At 57.5% G+C, this 21,488-nt stretch overlaps 5 protein-coding genes across 5 annotated transcripts; 4 read left to right on the top strand and 1 right to left on the bottom strand.

Moving 5' to 3' along the window:
- Positions 1-161: 161 nt before the first annotated feature.
- GLRG_01101 (uncharacterized protein) lies at positions 162-728 on the top strand (the record flags this gene model as incomplete). The annotated part of the gene is made up of 1 exon (XM_008091786.1): positions 162-728. One exon carries the CDS (start codon positions 162-164, stop codon positions 726-728), a length of 567 nt encoding a protein of 188 aa, XP_008089977.1.
- Positions 729-1,918: 1,190 nt separating this feature from the next.
- Positions 1,919-4,232, top strand: GLRG_01100 (glycosyl hydrolase family 20; the record flags this gene model as incomplete). Its single annotated transcript, XM_008091785.1, has 3 exons — positions 1,919-2,434; positions 2,564-3,057; positions 3,110-4,232. 3 exons carry the CDS (start codon positions 1,919-1,921, stop codon positions 4,230-4,232), a joined length of 2,133 nt encoding a protein of 710 aa, XP_008089976.1.
- A 4,729-nt stretch (positions 4,233-8,961) lies between these two features.
- GLRG_01099 (hsp90-like protein) lies at positions 8,962-13,111 on the top strand (the record flags this gene model as incomplete). Its single annotated transcript, XM_008091784.1, has 5 exons — positions 8,962-10,938; positions 11,006-12,132; positions 12,186-12,627; positions 12,690-12,804; positions 12,858-13,111. 5 exons carry the CDS (start codon positions 8,962-8,964, stop codon positions 13,109-13,111), a joined length of 3,915 nt encoding a protein of 1,304 aa, XP_008089975.1.
- A 4,274-nt stretch (positions 13,112-17,385) lies between these two features.
- GLRG_01098 (amino acid permease) lies at positions 17,386-19,103 on the top strand (the record flags this gene model as incomplete). Its single annotated transcript, XM_008091783.1, has 3 exons — positions 17,386-17,925; positions 17,991-18,150; positions 18,229-19,103. 3 exons carry the CDS (start codon positions 17,386-17,388, stop codon positions 19,101-19,103), a joined length of 1,575 nt encoding a protein of 524 aa, XP_008089974.1.
- Positions 19,104-19,394: 291 nt separating this feature from the next.
- On the bottom strand, positions 19,395-21,484 carry GLRG_01097 (uncharacterized protein; the record flags this gene model as incomplete). Its single annotated transcript, XM_008091782.1, has 3 exons — positions 19,395-19,793; positions 19,846-21,265; positions 21,354-21,484. 3 exons carry the CDS (start codon positions 21,482-21,484, stop codon positions 19,395-19,397), a joined length of 1,950 nt encoding a protein of 649 aa, XP_008089973.1.
- Between the last annotated feature and the right edge of the window lie 4 nt (positions 21,485-21,488).

Below are 21,488 nucleotides of genomic sequence, written 5' to 3'. Positions count from 1 at the left end.
GATAACTGCTGGTACCGACCACCCTCGAATGCTCAGTTTTTCAGCATCTTTTGAGGATGGTAAACCGATGGCTTGAATCACGATTGTCTCCGGTGCCTCCGTGGGTGACGTCGCTGTCTATGAACGTTACTTAGACCTAATCCAGCGGGATGACACCCAAAATGCAAATTGTGTCTTCGTTCCTAGAAATCCGGCACCCTATCTTTATCAGACGGTCAGGGAGCGCGGCGCTGGCGTCGGAGGCGCTCGAGGAGGCCGTCCTCGACTTCGCGGCGCTCCGGCGCGAGAACCAGGACCTCTGGGCCCTCGACACGGTGCTGGGCGCCGCGCCGCGCGGCTGGCGGTCTCTGCGACGGCTGGATCTGCGCGGCGCGTGCCTCAGCGCCGACGACCTCGGGGTCCTCGTCGGCGAGCGGCTGGCGTCGCTCAGCCTGTCCGTGCCGCACCTGACGGCGGGGTCATGGGCCGAGGTGTTGGAGATGCTGCGTGCCCGGGCGGACCCGGGGAGGAGGGACGGGGGCGAGACGCCGCTGGAGTTGGCCGCGCTGACGAGCCCGACGGGCGGGGAGGCCGAGACGATGACGGGCGCGCAGTACGACGGCGTCTTCTCGCAGCCCAGGGGCTGGGCATTGTACGAGGCGCAGCTCAGCGGCGAGCCCATACTGAGTGCCGCCGTGCGGTTCGTGTCTCACCTGCAAGATGAGAATCCGGTACGCGCGGTGCTTTGAGGGGCGCCGGTTGAGGCTATCTACTTTCACATGCAGCGGTCTCTTGATAGATGGTACGTGTAGCACCAGGCGTTACGCCGCCTCGGCTCTGGTGATGACCGCTGGTGGTTTCAGAGATCCATCCCATAATGTGACATATGGTTGATCGAAGCCACATGCCTCCTTTTTACAGTTCTAATCCCAATACCCAGTCTCCCGTTCTGAAAGCCCATCGACGAGAGCGTCGACCCAAACTGTAATCGTCACGCCACGACATCCCAACAGATCGAGACGGCAACGTCTTTTCTTCCATCTCCTACCCCTGAACATCGCCTTTTCCTTCCCTCCAACACCTTGCTGTGGTCTCCATAGATACCCTGCCGCTCGTCCCGTCCCTGCGGCAGAGCACTCAAGAAAGCCCGGCCATGAACTCCCAATCCGGGCATGATGGAGGGAGGGGAAGAAGCGGAAATACGTGAACGAGCGGCCGGTAATATTCGTTTCGGGGTTGAGCTCCACCCTAGGCCCGGACTTTTGATATGGGCGGAGATTGGGACACTGCAACGAACCATGGGGGGTGGGAGACAGGGAGATTGCAACGTTGCTATCAGACCTCTCTCTAACCTAACCCCCAACCCCGAACTCTGCAAGCCTGGTTGTATGGTACCACGGTACCGAGATATTCGTGTGCTTTAAACATCCTTGTAGCTTCGATTATCGGCTCGACGTTTGGGGTTACCACAGTTGCGTCCAACGTTGCTAGAAAATCAACCAACCTTGGCCCCGATGCACTTGTATGTCCTCCCTCATGTCCCGCAGGATGCGGTGCCTTACATTGAGCGACTGCGTCTCCGTATCGGCCTTTTCCTGCATGTGTATGCATTATGATGCCATACAGCTGCCGTCCATATGGCGGCGTTATTGTAGTGTTCAGTCCGGATGTTACCTTCTACAAACGCGTAGCTCTTCGTTCCCTTTCCCACCGCGCCGACGGCTTGGCATCGTCGTTCCACGCTCGACGTCTCCAACCTAGTCGCCCCGCGTCTGCAAGAAACTATGCTCCTCGTGTGATTGTCACCGCGCAGACCGGATGGTTACCTTGATAAGCAGTGCGTGCAAGCGGCTATATAGTGCCCATCCTCCAGTCAAACAAGATGCCTCGAACCGGCCCCGACATCGTGACGGTGAACTGACGCAGTTCAGCTTCCGCGATGCGCTTCACACTTCTCCCAACCTGCCTTGCGCTCACGGTGGTGGCAGATTCGCTTCCCGGCCTCCCAACGGTTCCCTTCACCTCCACAGGCGGCACCCTGCCCCCCGCTTTCCTTACCAAGATTATCGTCTCCTCCGACTTTGCAGAGTCCGTCGACGAAGCCGGACAGACCCTGATCCCGCCGACGCTGCACTCATTCGCTGCAACCTTTGCCTCTGACCTCGCCTCTACTCTTCACCTCGACATCCCCGTCGAGCTTGGCGACGCTGCAGAGCAGGGGTCGATTTTCCTCACGCTAGGCGATGCGGGGCTCTACAGAGACGCCGCGGGTCGCGAGAGTTCCGAGGGGTATTCGCTAAACGCGACCATCGATGGAGTCCTGATCACCGGCGCGAGTCCGTTGGGGGTGTGGTGGGGGACCCGGTCTCTTCTGCAGCAGCTGGTCCTCGGCAACGGCGAGGTGAAGTTGGGATACGGGACCGATACGCCTGGCTGGGGCACCCGGGGAATCATGGTGAGATGTCTTTCCTTTCCTCCTCTATCCGCTACCCGGTGCTGACGCGGGGCGGCGCTCCCCGCCCCCCCGCGTCCCGAACCCGGCCCCAGAACCCGGACGCTAACCCACCGACCCCTGATACCGTAGCTCGATATTGCCCGCCACTACTATCCCCCCGAGTTCCTCGTCGAGATGTGCGCTTACATGTCCTTCTTCAAACAAAACACGTTCCAGCTGCACCTCAGCGATAACCTCTACAACAACGTCGCCATCTATTCCCGCGAGCGGACCCTCTCGCTGTACGCCGCGTTCCGCCTGCTGTCCGACGACCCGTCGCTCGAGGGGCTCAACAAGCGCGCCAACGAGTCCTATACACGTGACGTCTTTGACGATATCCAGACGAAATGCGCCGCGCGAGGCGTCACGATACTGCCCGAGATCGAGGCGCCAGGGCACGCGCTAGTGATTTCGCAATGGAGGCCGGAGCTCGGGCTGAACAGCGACTTGAGCCTGCTGAACATATCGAACCCTGAAACGATTCCGGCGGTCAAGAAGATCTGGGACACCTTTCTGCCGTGGTTTCACACCAAGACGGTGTCCATCGGTGCGGATGAGTACGTGGACCCGACGTTGAGCGAAGAGTAAGTCACTACAGGATTCCGGGTCAAGGGTATGCGCTCACTATCTGTCAAGGGCACTCGTCGGAGAGTACACACGCTTTGTGGATGAGATGAACGAGCACATCACGAGCACATCCGGGAAGCATGTCCGCATCTGGGGTACGTTTGCCCCTTCGGTTGGCGGCACCGTCAACAAATCAGTCTCGATCCAGCACTGGGCCAACTTCGAGGCAAACCCACTCTACGACTTTGTCAACAACGGCTACGACGTGTTGAACTCGGGCGACTACGTGTATACCGTTGGGAAATGGTCGCAATGGTATGGTCCAACCTTAAGCCTCGAGTTCATCTTCCACGGCTCGCCGGACGGATCGGCCTTTGCACCCAACATCTTTGACCGCGAAAATGTCACCAACAATGTCGCGAGAGACAGCCCGTCGCTACTGGGGCACATTGCGCCGCAATGGAATGACTACGGTCCGAACGCAACGACCGTGACGGAGGGCTACTTCCAGTGGCGGGACGGATTGCCTGCGCTGGCAGACAAGCAGTGGGGAGGCGAGGTGGCCGAGGCCGATTACGAAATTCTGTTCTCCGCGCTGCAGCCTTTCGCGCCGGGGCAGAATCTGGATCGCAGAATCGCATCCAAGGGACCGACGATTGTGGAATACGACTTCAGACAGGGGCAGGGCAACAACGGCACGACTGTGGAGGATAGGTCGGGGAACAAATACCATGCCATGTCAACGTGTGCGACGGGCAACGAGGGCATCATCCTTGCGGCGTCGTGTCGCATCGCGACTCCTTTGGTGCAAAAGGGGCGGAACTACACGCTCTCCTTCACCATCAAGCCCACATCGGAAGCCAGGGGAGCCATCTTCAGCGGCGGAGACAGCGGGCTGTGGTTCGGCAACGGGAGCGTGGACGCCGTCATGCTCTTCTCGGGGGAGAGCACGTACGCGCTCAACTACACATTTCCCGTGGGGCAATGGACGAATGCAAGCCTCATCAGCAGGGGCACGCAGACGTTTCTGGACGTCGGGGAGGGCGAGCCCATGGAGTTTCTGACTGTACTGGGATGGAACGGGGACCGGTTTGTTTGGGCACCGATTGCGGTAGAGGCGCCTTTGGCCACGATCGGCGGCAGCGGGTTTGAAGGCGTCATAGGCAAGATGAAGCTGGTTGACGATGCTTAGAACAGCGCCGTTATTATTGTTTGGGGGGTCAGGCTTAGGTACAATGGCTTACCCCAGCTACGGGATGATGTTCTGCTGGGGGCGCCGGTGCGGTGTTTATTGCAGTCATTGGAGGCTGGAATCCGATCTAATGCGGCAGAGGACCGGGTCGACTGAATCGTATAGGAATTTAAGGCCATGGCGCTCTTAAAACAGGCTGCTAGCGTACCTGCTCCACGACAGGATAGGGGTGCGAAACCAACTGGTGTCCGTTGTCCTAGTCAACGAGAATCATCCTTCGCGTCAGGGGGTCATTAGGTGAAGTGGAATACGCCAGAAAGTTCTCTTGTAACACGGCTTTCCAATGCGAAGTTGCTTCGGGAGCGGATCATGGTTGATGTTGTTGTCGGGACCCTCGGCCGCAGCAATAGGTACCTGTAGGCAAGGACGATGTCGCATTCAAGACTCGATGCGGGAGCGTGGCCGACCCGGGTGACCGATCGGGGGTGATTCGGGGATCTTTGACAGTGGCCCTGAGTGTGTGGGATGCCAGGGGGCCAGAGGGCCAGAGGCTATCATTGCGTGTGCCCCCTTTGAGGGGCGTCGACGAGTAAAAGGGAAAAGCCGCCCCTTGGCGACGGCAGCGGATGTTCGGTGCAGGGGTGGACAACGGGCCAGGGGCTGAATCAGGGTCCAAGAAAGGGTCCTTATGTACCAGAGATGAGCCAACCGTGGGCGACAGGCAGCTGCTAAGCAGGGTTTTGGACTTGATTCTTGGCTACCAACTGTCAGCAAAACGCCGTGGGCCCAAACCTCCAAGGACAGTCAGATGCCCACCCCCCCTCAGTCAAACAGCTCTCTGGGCTGCAGGTGACGGAAGGGTGACGGGTGCCGGTGGGTGCTGGCAATGGGCTCCATAACGTCCTCCAGAGAACAGCCGGTGTTGATGATGGAAAGGTAGTCAGGTTGGTAGGTAGGTAGGTAGGTGGTAGGTAGGTAAGCGGTCTGTTGGAGGCGAGACAGGATGACGACGATGAGTTAGTTGGGCTGACGGCCGGAAAGATGGACGGACGGATGGATGGATGAGATGCCTTCGTCTCACCGTGGCGTGGAGGACTGCTTCGGGAACGGGAATAGACGGAGCGGCAACCTAAGCTTCGGGATGCCGCGCCCGAGTCTTGTAAGGTGTGCTGAACAAAGGCCCAGATGACTGAGAGGCCGTCCGTCGGACGTCTGTTACGTGTTGGCGATGAGAGAGATTGACATATTGTAGGGAGCACAATATACGGTGTAGATGTACAGGTAGATGGAGGAGGTGGTGACAATTGATCCGTCTGCGATAAATGGAATGGCCGTGTCCGAATTGTCACCAGCCGGCCGCGATTGAAACTTGGAAGGCGCACGAGAGACGAGGATCGCGTAGGTACGTACCGGGCAGATGGAAAGGGTGGAGTGGGCGAGGAAGGAAGTGGGTGGTAGGTGGGTACCCAAGGCAATGTACAGTACAGCACGTACCGAGCCTCCATTCCTCTGCGCCTACAGTATTGTGCCAGGCCTACCACCTGCCTGCTCTGCGTGTCTGCTCTGCGTGTCTGCTTTGCTCTGTCAAAGTGCCACAAGTGGGCAACTGCCTCGAAATTTGAGCACGACACAGCCATGTACTTGCACTGTCTCGGCACAGTACGGAAAAACAGCTTACCTGCGGGGCCAAGCTCAGAGTTTACATGGTGGCCGAAGCCAAACAAGAGAAAGAGCGGGGCAGAACGAGTCAATTGCCCTGTTCTTGCCCCCTTCCTTACCTTCCCTCGTTGTGACCTACCTAGTCACCTGGGGGAGGGGAGGGGGAGGGGCAATGAATGGAGACGTACGTACGGATACTACGTACTCCTTACAGGACGTACAAGTACGTACATGTAGATGGAGGGAAGGAAGGAATGAACAAAGGATTGATGACAATGAGACGGATGAGGCAAATAGTCAAACCGAGCACCTGCCGCGCAAAACAACTACACTATTCCTTGGCCGTCACAGTCGCTGCTATTTCCGTTTCCATCCATCTTGATTAGGTATTACCTCTGAGAGAACTGACATTACGTATTTCTTTCTTCCTTATCCTTTCTCTCTCTTCTCTCTCTTTATCTTTCTCTGCTCGCCCTACCCGGATGAATGCAAGCAAAGCACTGGGATAACCTCAACCTTTGTCCGCTTCATTTCCCTCTGTTATCTTTCCGCCGTCATTGTCATCATCGTTGGCAATGTAGCACTGACAAATCCCCTCCCCCGCCCATCATCACTTCACCGCTCCCCGCCCTGCCCCATCCGATGCTTCTCGATGCTCAAACTGATCATCGTCTCCCCCATCGGCCGCGGCCAGGGGAGGGGGGTGGTGACAAGAGCTGGAACTGGAACTGGAACTGGAATTGGAATTGGAATTGGAACTCTGGGGCTCTGGAAAACCCAATACACTGTTCACTATCTTGTTTACGTAACTATCTACTTCACAGATACTTATCGCAGTACCTCTGGTAATCGTACGGTTATGCGGCATTACAAAGGTATCTGTCTAGCTGATGTGTATGTGTACGTCCCACATGTCCAGGTACCTATGCACCAACCAAGTGTTAGGTAAACCTAGCTAAGTACCTACCCGGAATCCGTACTTTCGAGTGGGGCCAGTCAGCCCAAAAAGATCCAAGGAAAGGGCAGCCGGAGCTAGCCCCGTCCCTTGATCCTGCCCTGGCGTTCGTTTCTGTGGTTGGTTTCCCCTAACGGCTTTCGCTCCCCAGCCACTGACTGGTTCGCTCTCTCGTGATGCGTCAGGCGCACCGAGACGACATACACCATGTACAACGACGACGACGACGACGACGACGACGACGACGACGACATCAACACGTACCGAGGTGGTTTGTTTACCTTATACATCGTACATACACAGAGATGGCAACACTGCGGAATCGCTCCGAGCCGTGCTCTAGCGGTTACCACGCAAAGCCTTGATAGAACAAAGCCGCAGCGCCCTTCTTCTCCGTCAGTTGACGCCCCTCGACTATCCACACGTTGGGCTATTTCCAACGATCCCATGTCATACGTGCACATACATTACATTACATACACGACGTGTACACAACACGCGCGCATATACACCCACACACATACACACACACACACTCTCTCTCTCTCTCTCTCTTTCTTTTCGGCAACCTTGGGGCCGGAAGATGCGCGACGTCCAGTAACTCTGTCCAACCGCAACCACGATTGTCATTACACTTTGCCCATCAATGTCGCACACGGCCCTCGGATCTCGCCTGCGTCACTTCTTCCCCTCGGGGGTATGTGTGTGTATCCATGTGTGTGTCTTGCTGTTGTCCCTACAGTCATCGTCACTCTGTCCATTCCGACAGGCCTTGGCCAACGCTACGTCTTGAAGTGTTGCGTTTATGCACCCAAGACACCAGCACATTGGCAGGTTCGCTCCATCTCTCGTCACCTGGTCGATGTCCATTCACACATGCCCATGGAAACGTACTTGTACATACCTTGGTAATTGATTACTATTGGCTTCTTATCCACGTGCTGCTGCGCTAAGGTCTTTTACAGGTAATGAGGACCCCTGGTTCTTCGCCGGAATGAACCAGATACCTAGATAATCAGGTCGGACCGGACGAGGGCGGCACATGTCGCACCTCGGGCTGGGTATACATCTGAACTAGAGGGCTACCCAAGTCGACTGACAATGTGTGTACACGACTACTATACAGCAGTCGGATCGACATGTCGTCGCCAAGTACGCATCATTACACCCCACCCCCTCTCCCCCGATACTGCAAAGAGGCAAGCTGCACACTTTCTAGGCCGGCCGCTAACGATCTAGCGCACCTCAGAACCTCCGAGGGTCACCCATCGACGCAAAACGGAGGCAAACGGGCCCGCGCACATTCCCACCAACATCAACCCACACTCGAGCACCTCCAGGTATTCCACGGAGTGACTGGGTACGCCTGGAAACCCTGCCTCCCACGGGTTGCAATGGCAAATCTCCAAGCCGCCCAAAGAACCGGTTTAACATTCCTGGCAAGCATGTTCGTAGCCTTGGCCTGGGCCCTGCAAGCCCACGAACACACTCTCCCCCTTCGACCACTTCGACCCACAGCCCTTGGGCTAATGTGCGCCTTCGCCTGACGCCTACACTACCTACACAGGCTACTCTCGACTGTTGATATCTGCTGCTGCCACTGCCGCTAGTGTACTGCTGCCGCCGCTGCTGCTGGGAGACCACCCGTCGAAAAATGGCCATGTTTTCTCCCCCTACCCCAACCATATCGAACAGCGTCCATCCCGGCTGCCGAGATCCCTGCTTTCCCTCAGTGGGGAGGGGCGCGGCGGCATTTCAGTCATGCTCGCCGCCTCACCTTCGATGCACACTCCTCCTCCCTGACCAGAACCTGGACCTAAACCTGGGCCAACCCGATTCTTGTCACGATTTCCATCCTGATCTTAGCCATAATCTCGACCCAACCCGACCTGACCTCATCTCAGCTCACCTGACCAGACCCGGCCTTGACTCTACGACGGTGTTGACTACAGGAGACTATACGAGACCACAACAACAACAACAAAAGCAACTTGACACTCCCTCCCCCCCCCTTCCCTTTCCATCCGTGTTTGTCGTCGTCCTGGATCAACCCGTCCGGCAGATCATGGGCACGACGACTTGCATCAACCCATTTCACGACGACTTGCATGAAGTATGAACAAGATATCAGAGGGTGCCCGTGAATGGGAGACGTTCAAGTGTGTAACCCCTACCTCAAAAGCCTGCTCCGTTCGTCGGTCCCGATACCTCGTAGGCTCGTGGACTGGGCTCCCTTATGACTTGACTGTCCGACTGACAAACCTCGGTAACAAAAGATATGATTCTTTCCACATCCCCAGCGCTGTCTTCAATAGTCCCGACCGACCGATCCCCCCCTCTTCGCTCGCGTCATCACCCGATACGGGTCTGACTGCCTTTGCGCAGCTGGGCGCCTTGCGGCTCAATGCTTCCCGAGCTTTGATTTCCCTATTCGATCGCCGCAACCAGTACATCGTCGCCGAAGCCACTCGTTACATGCCGCTGGCGCCTGATGCCAAGTATCCCAAGCAAAATCATCTCTGGCTCTGCGGAACAGCCATCCCTCGCGCATTCGGAATCTGCGAACATGTCTTGGTTGGAGCAACCCAAGACGCGTCGAATTCTCGACACCCGTCGGCGCCCGCCAATGAGAACGAGCTCCCCGTGGCCGTAGTCCCGGATCTCGCAGCTGACCGGCGGTTCTGCGACCGTCCATATATCGAGGCCGCCCCGTTCAACCGCTTTTATGCGGGTGTTCCCATCCAATCTCCCAAGGGTATCAACATTGGTGTGTACTGCATCTTCGATGACCGCCCACGCGCTGGGCTCGATGCCGATTCGGTTCAATTCCTGCGCGACACCTCCCATACCATCATGAACTATCTCGAGGCCAGGAGGGTCAATGAAAGCTACCGCCGCAGCGAGCGTATGGTGCAGGGACTGGGCAATTTCATCGAAGGTAGAGATGACCCCATCCCACCGCCAAAGTTCGACCCGCGATCGGCCACGAATGGCTTCGAGCCGCCTCAGCTGGCGGTATCCCTTTCGGGGACGGACTCGCCGTCGCCCGATTCCCCCGAAACCGCCGAACCCCCCGTCCGACCAGGCATTAACCCAACCAGCCCGGAAGCGACAGGTTCGCCTACCAAGATTGACTCGAGCGATTCCGTCGAGACCACAGCAACAACAGCTACGGTGGCGACGACCACATCGAGCACTGCGCCGCCGGATCCGCACTTGTCGGGAACGATCAAGATATTTTCGCGGGCGGCCAATGTGATTAGAAAGTACCTCGAAGTAGACGGTGCCCTCTTCCTAGATGCTAGCATTGGATCATTCGGCGGTCTCGTGACAGGTCCTCGCCGGGCAAGCGAGGTAGCAGACCACGACTTCTCGAGTAGCGAAGACAGCCTCTCCGAAAGACTCGAAGATGACGACGATAGGTGGTGCAAGACCTTTGGCAGATCGTCCACCTTGGAGAGCGGCGGCAGCAGCAGCGGGCCAGACATGCCACAGCTGGGTTGCAAGACTTTGCGCGAGAGGTTTCTCAGGAAACTACTTCGTAAGTATCCAAACGGAAAGGTGTTTAGCTTCGACGAGACGGGGAACTGGCTCGCTGCCGACTACGAAAGCGATGATGCCGATATCACGCCTACGGAAGAGACCGAACAGCAACCCACGCGTCCCGATAGCAAGGCAGCTCATTCGTATTTCACCAAGAGGAACGAGGCAAAGACCATCATCGATATCTTTCCAGGCGCAAGGAGCATTGCGATTGTTCCGTTATGGGATCCCTCGAAAGAGCAATGCTTTGCCGGGGGGTTTGTTTGGAGCAAGAGCGCCACTCGTATTCTTACGCCAGCTGCGGACTTGCCCTTCCTACGGGCATTCGGAATGGTCACCATGTCCGAGGTTATTCGTCTCGACGCCATTTTGGCAGACAGGGCGAAGACGGACATTCTGGGTTCCCTGAGCCACGAGCTTCGGTCGCCACTCCACGGGGTCGTCGCTGCGGCCGAGCTTCTTCACGATACCCAGCTGGACGCTTTCCAGGTCGATGTCATCCACACCATCGAGATATCAGGCAAGACGCTACTCGACACCATTGATCACGTAGGCACAGCCCCCTTCCACGCGTTGCTGCCACGCCCTTTCGCGCGTACTGACACACACCTCACAGCTGCTGGATTACAGCAAGGTCAACACATTCCTACGAGCGTCCAAGTCTCGGCGCCAGAACAGCGGCATGGGACGTGGTTTGCGACCGGAAACGTCGGCATCCATCGAATCGGGCATGATGAGTCTGGTGTCGGACGTGCACCTCGACTTGCTCGTCGAAGAAGTCATCGAAAGCGTCTTCATTGGCCACAGCTTCCACCACATGGTTGCTTCTTCACTGGCTCGACATGGTACATCATCGGGGCCCTCTACCCCGGCTCAGGAGAAGCTGGACGCCATCGCCACGTCCGACGGCCTGGGCCACAGGCGAGGACCCTCCGAAAGCCAGCCTGCCAGCCTCAAAGACGTCAAAATCCTCGTTGACATCGATCCGCAGTCGTCGTGGGTGTTCCACACCAACCCTGGCGCTATCCGCCGCGTTGTCATGAACCTGTTTGGAAATGCGCTCAAGTACACGTCAAAAGGATTCATCAAGATTCACCTACGGCAGGAGGAGGTTGTGCACAAGTCGTCGAGGTCTGCGTCGATGGTGGTACTCACTGTGACCGACTCGGGCAAAGGTATCAGCGAGGAATTTCTCCACAACAAGCTCTTTACCCCCTTTTCCCAAGAAGATTCCCTGGCACCGGGCACCGGCCTAGGCCTGAGCCTCGTTCGGCAAATCGTCACCGGTCTCGGCGGGACGATTAGTGTAAGAAGCCAAGTCGGCCATGGGACGAGCATGACGGTGTCGATGCCACTCGTACTCTCGCGAAAGGCAAACGGTCGCGGCAGGAAGTTCTCTTCTGACCTCGAGACCTTGGCCGGCACTCGACTGTCGGTTCGTGGATTTAGTCGTGGCTTGGAGGACTCGGAGGAGCTTCGCGCCGGCGGACTCGACCTCCCCGTAGAAAGCTTACCTTTCAAGTGGATGGATGTTAAGATCAACGAGGACAGCCGGAGCCCGGACGGTTCGGATCTGATGGTGTGCAGTGAGGAGGCCTTCAGGAGGCACGGCATGTCAGAGACTGGAGGCGTCGAGACACCGCTTGTAGTGGTGTGCGGGAACGCTGAGGCTGCGCAGAAGCTTGCCACGTCGTACAGACGTTCTCTTCGTCACGAGGCCGTCATGGAGTTTATCGCTCAGCCGTAAGTTGCTTGTTGCCTTGAGAGTCGAGTTGCATGGCTAACCCAATATCCAGGACCGGGCCCAGGAAGGTCGCAAAGGCTCTGGCCTGCGCCCTCGACCGCTGGAAGCAGCGTCAACCAGCCGCCAGACCGATACCAGTCAGCCCACAGTCGGAGGCTTTCCCTCGGCTGGCCCCGAGCCCACGCGCGTTGAAGTCAGACACCCTGACGACGAGGCCCAGAGCGCAGTCGGAGACGGCGAGGATGGTGAGGGTAACGTCGCCTCCCCCCGACAATGCGTCTCAGTCGCCCGGGGACAGTTGGATCGCCAATACAAACGATTCCAACAACTTTACGTTGACGCTTCCGTTCCGGCCGGCGCCATCAGCGGCGACGCCGGCCATGTCGACAGCTCCAGCCAAGGGCAGCACCAAAACCAGCGTGCCTCCTTCCCCTGAGACCGCCAAGTCACCATCGGAGTTTCTCTTGGTGGACGACAATGCAATCAATCTCAAGGTTGGCTTGCGTCCCTCGCCCACCGGACAGCCCAGTCGGTGCAGAATACTGACGAGAAGCAGATTTTGTCGGCCTACATGAAGAGGCTTCAGAAACGGCACACGACCGCCTCAAACGGCCTCGAGGCTCTACAAGCGTACACAACACAACCGCAGCGGTTCTGCTGCATTCTCATAGGTATGCTCTCCATTTGGGACGTGTTGAAAGCCAGACAGTCTAACAGCGTGCAGATATAACGATGCCTGTCATGGACGGGCTCGAAGCCACAAGGCGGATCAGGAAGTTTGAGCGAGCGCAGAACCTGGCGCCGGCGACTGTGATTGCTATCACCAGCTTGGGATCGCAGAGCGCCCGGCAAGAGGGCTTCGCCAGCGGAATGGACCTCTTCTTGACGCGACCGGTGACCATGAAGGAGCTGGTCAAGATTTTGAAGCTACGGAAACTAGTGGACGAGATAACGGAGAAGGAAGTCTTGTCTCAATGACCCGAGTGTTTTTTTTTTTCCTTCTCTCTTTTTCTTACGGTGAGCACATCTGTGGCAAGGGCCCGTTTTGGCTGTGTTGCTCTGTTTCTTCTTCCTCTTGCTGTACAGCGTGGACCACGAGTGTTTTGTTTTTGTTTTGGTTGCAATTTCCGCAAGGCGTTACGGTGGAGGGATACGACTGAATTGGTCTTGGCAAGAGACCTAGAATCGGCTCCGAAGAAAAGGCAGTATTTTGTTTTTGTTAAGCCATGTCTTGAGGTCCGGCATTGGCTGAGTTCGAGGGGGAGGGGAGAGGGCATTTTGGACGGAAAGACACGGGCGTAGGGAAGAGAGGATTTGCAGACCGACGCAACGGCCGGCGCTACGGCGGGGAAAAGTTGTATCCATCCAGTTACGTAGTCGCAGGTGGAAAGAGAGGGACAAGGGAACAAGAAAATCATGACACGATATTGTCTACAATTCTATAAGTTGATGGCGGCTCTGTGACCTGGGTTGTTGTGTCCTGCGCTGCTTTTCGGGGACTGATTGGGGTATGAGATGAGGCGAGAGAGTGAGATGAGGTGGCAGAGTAAGTAAGAGAGAGAGAGAGAGAGTGTGTGTGTGTGTGAGCGAGTGGGTGAGTGAGAGAGAGACAGGGGTGAGTGAGTGGGTGGGTGAGTGGGTGGGTGGATGAGCAACAATAGACAACTTCATCAGCCTAGTTCAACAAAGACACAACGCAACAGGTGTCGGTGGTGCGTGGAGGGCATATGATCATAGACGGAGCAGAGTCATCAAAGGTTTCCCTCTACACTACCACTACATAGAGTAGTTGGATAAGTCATGGTAACGGTTGGAGGCTGAGGAATTGGCCGAGAACAGAGTCAAGCTGGTACTGATCGGGCCGAAGGATTATCTTCTGGTGGGATTGAAACGGTCTTCATGTCATTCATTCGTAAGGGGACCAACTGATAAGGGGGCAAATGATGATAAGAGCCCCCCTCCCCCCCCTCTCCCCTTTGTTTCTCTCCTCTCTCTGGGTCCCGTCGTTATCTTTGGGTGGTCAGGGGTACATGAGAGAGGAAGAGAGAGAGGGAGATATGACGAGTACTCGCGAAGGGTTATTGGTTCATGTTACATATGCGCACAACACAGACATGCACACACCTTCAGCCCAAGCCATGATAGCCTCTTTTTTTTTTTTTTTTGCTCCCTCTTTTTTTTCTTCGTCCGCCTTTTGTTTGTTGAAGATGGACAAGTAGATGTAGCGGTCGGAAGGCCTTCATGTCTCGCCGATGACGGCTGTCCCTCCCCCCCCTTGTTCTGAACTCGGCCTCCCCCGGTTTCGTTATCACCCGAAGCCCACACTGATTCGGTGGGCCGTGGAACCGTTCATGGACATTTGGGCCTTTCCCCGCTGGATGATATGGGGGTTCAACGCTTTTGCGGGGTTTTTGTTGGACGCCATCCACGTTAGCCCGCTCTGTTCAAGACAGGCTGGAGGGCGTTGGAGAGGGCATGGAAAGGCCGTCAGTCTGCATTTGGGAAGAGCATCGGGAACGAGGGCTACTGTTCGCCGTGTGTCTGTTCCAGTCGATGTGTATGCAGCAGTGCATGCAGTGCGAGACGGGGGGGTTCGGTTGAACCGTGTCCTCGGGCTGGCCGAGGCGCTTGAAGAAGCCCAGAGGGAGCGAACCGGGGCCCGATTCGACGGCGCTGATAAGATGCCGTCGCCGTGGGACCATATTCCGCATGGGCGAGGACCAGCGGGTAAGGGTCGTGATCGGACGGGATGGTGATGGCATGCCCCCTTCTCACGAGTCCAGGCATGGAACAGAGATGATGAGAAACGTATTATCAAGACGATCCATTCAAAGATGGAACAGGTACACAATGATACTCCAACTCCAACATGGGCTGTCCGGTATGGCAATCGCACGCGTGCGAGCAACACCACGTTATCAACACCCACGCAGGCCATGCGCCGTGCCAAGCTGCCGCGTCCAATGCGACCACCGTTCGACCTGCCGCGCCGCACGTTCCATTGCAGCAGGTTCATGTTGAGAGTTGGGGTAATCGGGGGGGGGGGAGGCCTGCTGGGCTGGGAAACAAGCCTTTTTCTGACGGGGGCCAGAGGAGGAGAAAGAGGGAGGGGAGGACTGGATGAGTACCCGGTAGGGAGGGCAAAGACACGATTAACCGCGCTCTAGGCTGCGTTTTCCCCTGTGTTGCATCCCCGGAGAGCGTCAGACGGCAGACACTAGAAGGTTTCAAGAACAACGGCGGACCGCGTTTATCAGTCCACACACCACCAGCTTACGCTGACTATAACTGACTGCCGAGTGCGGGATGCCGGCTTCCACTGGCCCGACTGACCGAAGCGGCTTTACATGTATGTACGTATGTATGTATGTATGTCGCCAGTCTTCCAGCGGTGATGGATCATATCCGTCTGTCGCTACGGGAAAGGAGTGCGCGCGCTCGCCAGCTTCTTCCTCGCGGTAAACATGATTCAAGATCCCAGCTCCCCCGGGGGGGGGGGGCTTGGGCGTTCGTGGGCTGTCCAAGACGCATGAACCAACGGAGAGTAATCTTCTTTTTGGGCGTGCGTCGGGTGCTGTGTTGGTGCGCCGCCGTATTGATACTGGACGGAACGGGCCCTGCCATCGCATTCTTTCGCGAATCCAGACCGAAAAGGCCCGGTTGCCTAGAGATAGATAATCGCGGTCCCGTAAAGGGGGGGAGGGAGGGTTGCGATGTGTAGGTGGCTGACGTTGGTCTCGTCTCCCACGCTGGCCGGGCTCCAATCTGCCTTATCCAAGACGACTCTTCCTATCCTGGAACCTCCCCCCCCCCCCCGTCCTCCACAAGTCCACAACGTTCCCACTTGTTTTCCGTACCTGAGAGTGGCTCCGTAGATAAAGGGCCATCATCGTCAGACGCGCTGATAATGGCCAATGGCCCCCCCGTTGGGTTGAAGGGGCATTCGGTGAACGGATAGGCGGAACTGGAACGAGTTTTGGTTAGACACGGCCAAACGAGACCCTGATTGCATCTGTATACCTACATACTATGTATACATACTATGTAGGTTTACCAGATGGTGCAGTGGACGTGAACCCAAGCGCAGCCCCCCGGAGTGATGGGATCTGTGTCTGGGATGACGGACAACTGACCTGGAACCGTGACCGCTTTCTCTGCCGGTTTTGGAGGTCCCCGGCGCATCATCAACAAACCTCGGCCAGTTTCCACTTGCCCTCATCGCCTCCGTCGAGGGCCCTTCCGAAGCGTGGGGGGGGGACGAAAGGATGGATATGGACATCTGGCGCCCATCCGCCTCTATCTGTCTCCGTGTCTCTCTCTCTCTATCTCTCTGTTGGTCCTGGGTATTCTTGGTTCTGGTCTTCGGACTGTGTTATGTATCTCTTGGTCCTTGTCCCATAATTACGGGAGTAAATAAAAAGGCCCCACGTTTCTCCCTTGGTTCTTTGGTGTTCCGTGGTGTGTCCTCGCCATGCATCCCCCCTGGTCATCGACCCCCCCGGTAACCAAACCCCCGATGTCGTCCGCGTATGCATTGGCGTAGCCGCGCTTTCTGTGTCATTTGAATGTGTGTGCGAGTGTGACTCGATACCACTACCGGATAGACTAGCTTGAGCCTGGCCTGTCCCACCCCCTCCCCCCTGGGGAACGCTATCACCTTAGTCTGACAGCTCCTCTTCACACACCATCTAAAGCATCTGTACCCTAGTTGACGTGTGTGCTTTGCTCGATCGATTAGACTCGAGGGCTGAGCTACTAAAGAATCGCCTAATCCCCTCCCCCACGACCCGCCTCGCTACCGTACGCGTTTTCCAACTCGCGGTTCGCTTTTCTTTCCCCGAAAGGCCTGATCATCTTGTTCTTTTTATTTTGTTTTATTCATTTATTCAAGTGCGTCGTGCAGAAGAGTTGCTTTCCGGCTTTGATACTCCGTGTCTTCTGCCTGTCGCACACGAAGGAAAGCCCACGCCTCACCGCGCCCCCTCCGCCCACCCTCCGGCCGAGAATCGGACTGCATCGCGACGTCACCGAACAGGAATCCCGGGCTCTTATAGACCTTTCCCCCGACAGCGCCACGATTTAAGGCTTGTTCTTTAATCGCGCCACAAGATACCCCAAACCAGTGGTGGATCTCGAGTTCTGATCTGAGTTCGCCGCGCCTCGACCGTACTCATACAACTCTAGACGAACCAACACACGATCCCCTCCCCCCCCCCCCTCGGCCGTTCGAAACTCAACTTCCGCTCGCAACCATGGAAGCCGCTCCCCGAGTCTCCGCCGACCAGGCCCTCGCCCGGCTCGGCTACAAGGCCGAGCTCCCGCGCAACCTGTCCATGATGTCCATCCTCGGTCTCTCCTTCGCCATCATGGCCGTCCCCTTCGGCCTCAGCACAACCATGTACATCACCCTGACCAACGGCCAGGCCGTCACCGTCCTCTGGGGCTGGGTCCTCGTCTCCCTCATCTCCCTCTGCATCGCCGCCTCCCTCGCCGAGATCTGCGCCGTCTACCCCACCGCCGGCGGCGTCTACTACTGGTCCGCCATGCTCGCGCCCGCCGGCTGGGCGCCCCTCGTCAGCTTCGTCGACGGCTGGCTCACCCTCGTCGGCAACTGGACCGTCACCCTGAGCATCAACTTCAGCGGCGCCCAGCTGATCCTGAGCGCCATCTCCATCTTCAACGAGGACTTCGTCGCCAACGCCTGGCAGACCGTGCTGTGCTTCTGGGCCGTCATGCTGGTCTGCGCCAGTGTCAATGCCTTTGGCTCGCGGTACCTGGATCTCATCAACAAGGTGCGTCAGCTCGTGTGCGCGTGTGTCGTGTTTGGATATACGGCTGCTGACAAAGTGACTCTCAGGTCTGCATCTACTGGACCGGCGCCTCCGTCCTGATCATCATGATCACCATCCTCGCCATGGCGCCGACCAAGCGATCCGCCGAGTTCGTCTTCACCCACTACGACTCCTCGTCGAGCGGCTGGCCCTCTGGCTGGTCGTTCTTCATCGGTCTCCTTCAGGGTACGTATGGCATTCGTCCACATCCAAATCCTTTCCTCACCCCTCGACTACATTACTGACACTCTTCCTCCCCTCCAGCCGCCTACACCCTCACCGGTTACGGCATGGTCGCCTCCATGTGCGAGGAGGTCCAGAACCCCGAGCGCGAGGTGCCCCGCGCCATCGTCCTGTCCGTCGCCGCCGCCGGCGTCACCGGCATCATCTACCTCATCCCCATCCTCTTCGTCCTGCCCGACGTCCAGACGCTCCTCAGCGTCGCCAACTCGCAGCCCATCGGCCTGCTCTTCAAGACCGTCACCGGCTCCGCCGCCGGCGGCTTCGGCCTGCTCTTCCTCATCCTCGGCATCTTCATGTTCGCCGGCATCGGCGCCCTCACCGCCGCCTCGCGCTGCACCTACGCCTTCGCCCGCGACGGCGCCATCCCCGGCCACAACCTCTGGGCCCGCGTCAACGACAAGCTCGACATGCCCCTCTGGGCCCTCGGCCTGTCCACCGCCGTCGACTGCATCCTCGGCTGCATCTACTTCGGCTCCAGCGCCGCCTTCAACTCCTTCACCGGCGTCGCCACCATCTGCCTCTCCACGAGCTACGGCGTCCCCGTCCTGGTGAACCTGCTGCAGCGCCGCCGCGCCGTCGCCGCCTCCCCCTACCCGCTCGGCCGCTTCGGCACCGCCATCAACGTCATCTGCATCGTCTGGATCTGCTTCTCCGTCGTCATCTTCTGCATGCCCGTCAGCCTGCCCGTCAACGCCTCCAGCATGAACTACGCCTCCGTCGTCTTCGCCGGCTTCGCCGCCATCGCCGTCACCTGGTACCTCGCCTACGCCCGCAAGAACTTCCACGGGCCCCCCGTCGCCAAGGAGGAGTTCCAGCCCGGCCCGGACGGCGTCATGGAGGGCGAGGTCCCCGTGGCCGCGGATTCCGAGACGACGGCCAGTACGGAGAAGAAGTGAAGGGTGGGGGGCTTGATGGTCCTGGAAGGGATGGAGCCTCCCCCCGGGTTTTGATATATTGATACGAGAATTGTGATACCAACGAGAAATATAGTTAATTTGTGCTCAAACAAAACTTCTAGATGTGTGCATGTGTATGTATGTATGCCCCCCGTTATAGCCTAGTTTCTCGGTGGTATTTCGACTTGCAATATTTGCAGTACATGTTCCCACGATACCCCCCCTCTTTACCATCAATACTTTTGGCGTTTACCCACGAGCCCGTTTTCCTGGCTAGCCAAGGTGTCCCCGTCAACACCACGCTTTGCCCAAGCCTTCTTCTTCCATACTTCCGCTGATTGGGGCTGTAGGAATGCCGAATAGTCTGCCGGCGCCCTCGTCGGAGCTGTCGCTGAACTGAGCAACTGTCGTGCTGCCACTCTCAATGCTCAGTGCTGATTTCTCTGGAAGCTGCTGCAAGGCAGTGCTGTCTTCTTTGACTCGGTCCAGCGCGCTGTTTTCGCACGCCATTCTGCTTTCTATTTGAAAACTTGGCTGCGAATACATGACGGCATCCTTCTTCGTCCGGAGCACGGTCGGAAGGGTTAATTTGGCCATGACGCTCTCGACCCCGAAGATGACGGCGCCCCCGGCCGCCACCGGACGTGGGCGGTCGACGGCGCCGATGCTCATGGGTTTCGGCACGATCTGCTGCAAGCGACTCGTTCGAGGCGGGCTCCGGACATTTCTCGAACAGCTTCACGCTTTGATGCTTGTGCCAGCAGAGACCGCTCGACGTGAGGTACTCTTGGCTTATCTCATTGCCCTTGAAATAAAGACGGAGCAACGTGTCGGTCGTGGCCGCCAGATAGTCCTTCCCCCAGGGGACCGTCTTCCAACGACTGCACAGCATTTCGGAGTCGGCGGTGGGACATATGAGGTCGCCGAATCCGTTGGCAAAGAGGACCAGCGAAGCGCTGTCTTCCACGAGCCGCGCCCAGCCTCCACTAGTGGTCCGGATCTCGTTCTTTTTCATCCTTCGCCCCACGGTCCTGTTCACAGTCGACATGAACTCGTGGCCGATGAGCACATCCGGGACGTTGAACGCCTTCTCGGGCGCCTGCCTTCTGTCGTCGTCCATGGCCGCCAACGTTTCGAGCTGGTTGAAGATCCTGACGGCCATCAGGCGCAAGGTTTCGGGTTCGTCCTCGTCGTCTACGAGGACCAGCTTCCGGTTCACGAGGAGACTCTGCATGGCCGATCCTATGGTCGGGATCTTGACGGGCGCGCCGTTGCAGAAGAAAGGCCGGTCCGAGTTCCTTTTCCGGATGATGTGCAACATCACTTCATCCCGGGTCACGAGCCAGGCCCGCTGTTGGACGGTGTCGTAGAGGAACGCCTTCTCTCCCCTCGCGGTTGAGAGCATCTCCCCGTACGGCCCCTCGAACTTAACGAGGTACCCGGAGTCCTTACAGCCTGGCGCGCACTCGATGTTGAGCACGCCGATCTGCTGCAGGCCCGCCGCGATGTTTTGGATCCTCAAGGGCTCGTAGGGCTTCGCGGTCGACCACCTCAGGTTGTCGAAGTTGACATCCTCGTCTCCCAGCCTCGATTTCGCATGATCCCACCACCCGACAAGGGCGCGGCATCGCAGGAACGATTGCAAGTCGACCTCGTCGACCAGCGCCCGTTGCTTGCATTTTTCGACGCCTTCAAGGTACGTCAACCTTTTCCTCTTCTTCGAGGCAGACACGACGTGCCACTGTATGATGGACAAGTCAGCGTTGCGCTTGATCGGAACAAGCATCAAGGTCGGCCCTTTCATAACGATGCCGCCCTTATACTCGATCGCGTCGTGGATGACGGCAATTCTGACCAGGATGCCCATCGGTATTTCGAGGCCCTTTTCGTCATGCCGTGCCGGGACGGGGAAGTTCGCAGCAATAACAGCGCCGCCGCTGACAAGATCGAACCAGCAGCTGCGTTCCGCGTCAGGGATCTCTTGGGAACGGCACGTAACAGCGAAGTTTCGGTCGCCGTCTGAAGAACTATTGGCGGCGTTGGCACCGGACGTGGGCGATAGCGTAGCAAAACAAGACTTGAGGCGGCTCGCATTCTGCTCTTCGGGTATATTGTCTTCGTGAATGGGTGAGTATCCGAGGTGCGTTTTGGTGGTAGAGGACCTTAATGCAGAAGTGATCCATGTTATTTGCTGCGCAATCTACTCTAACGTCTTGGATGAAGTTAGAAACGGCAGTTGCAGTAGCAAACCTTGAGGCTGTCATTCCCGCTAGCCTCTCAATATCGGAGTTACTTGGCCACTCAGGCGGTACGAGGCTGGCATTGCTGTCGGCGAGAGAAGGGGACATAGTCCAGTTCCACATATCCTTGGCAATTCTCATCTTG

The sequence above is a fragment of the Colletotrichum graminicola genome, assembly GCF_000149035.1.
Source record: "Colletotrichum graminicola M1.001 genomic scaffold supercont1.3, whole genome shotgun sequence".
NCBI classification, from domain to species: domain Eukaryota; kingdom Fungi; phylum Ascomycota; class Sordariomycetes; order Glomerellales; family Glomerellaceae; genus Colletotrichum; species Colletotrichum graminicola.
The sequence above is the reverse complement of the archived record's forward strand: the minus strand, read 5'-3'. Positions and strand labels throughout refer to the sequence as shown.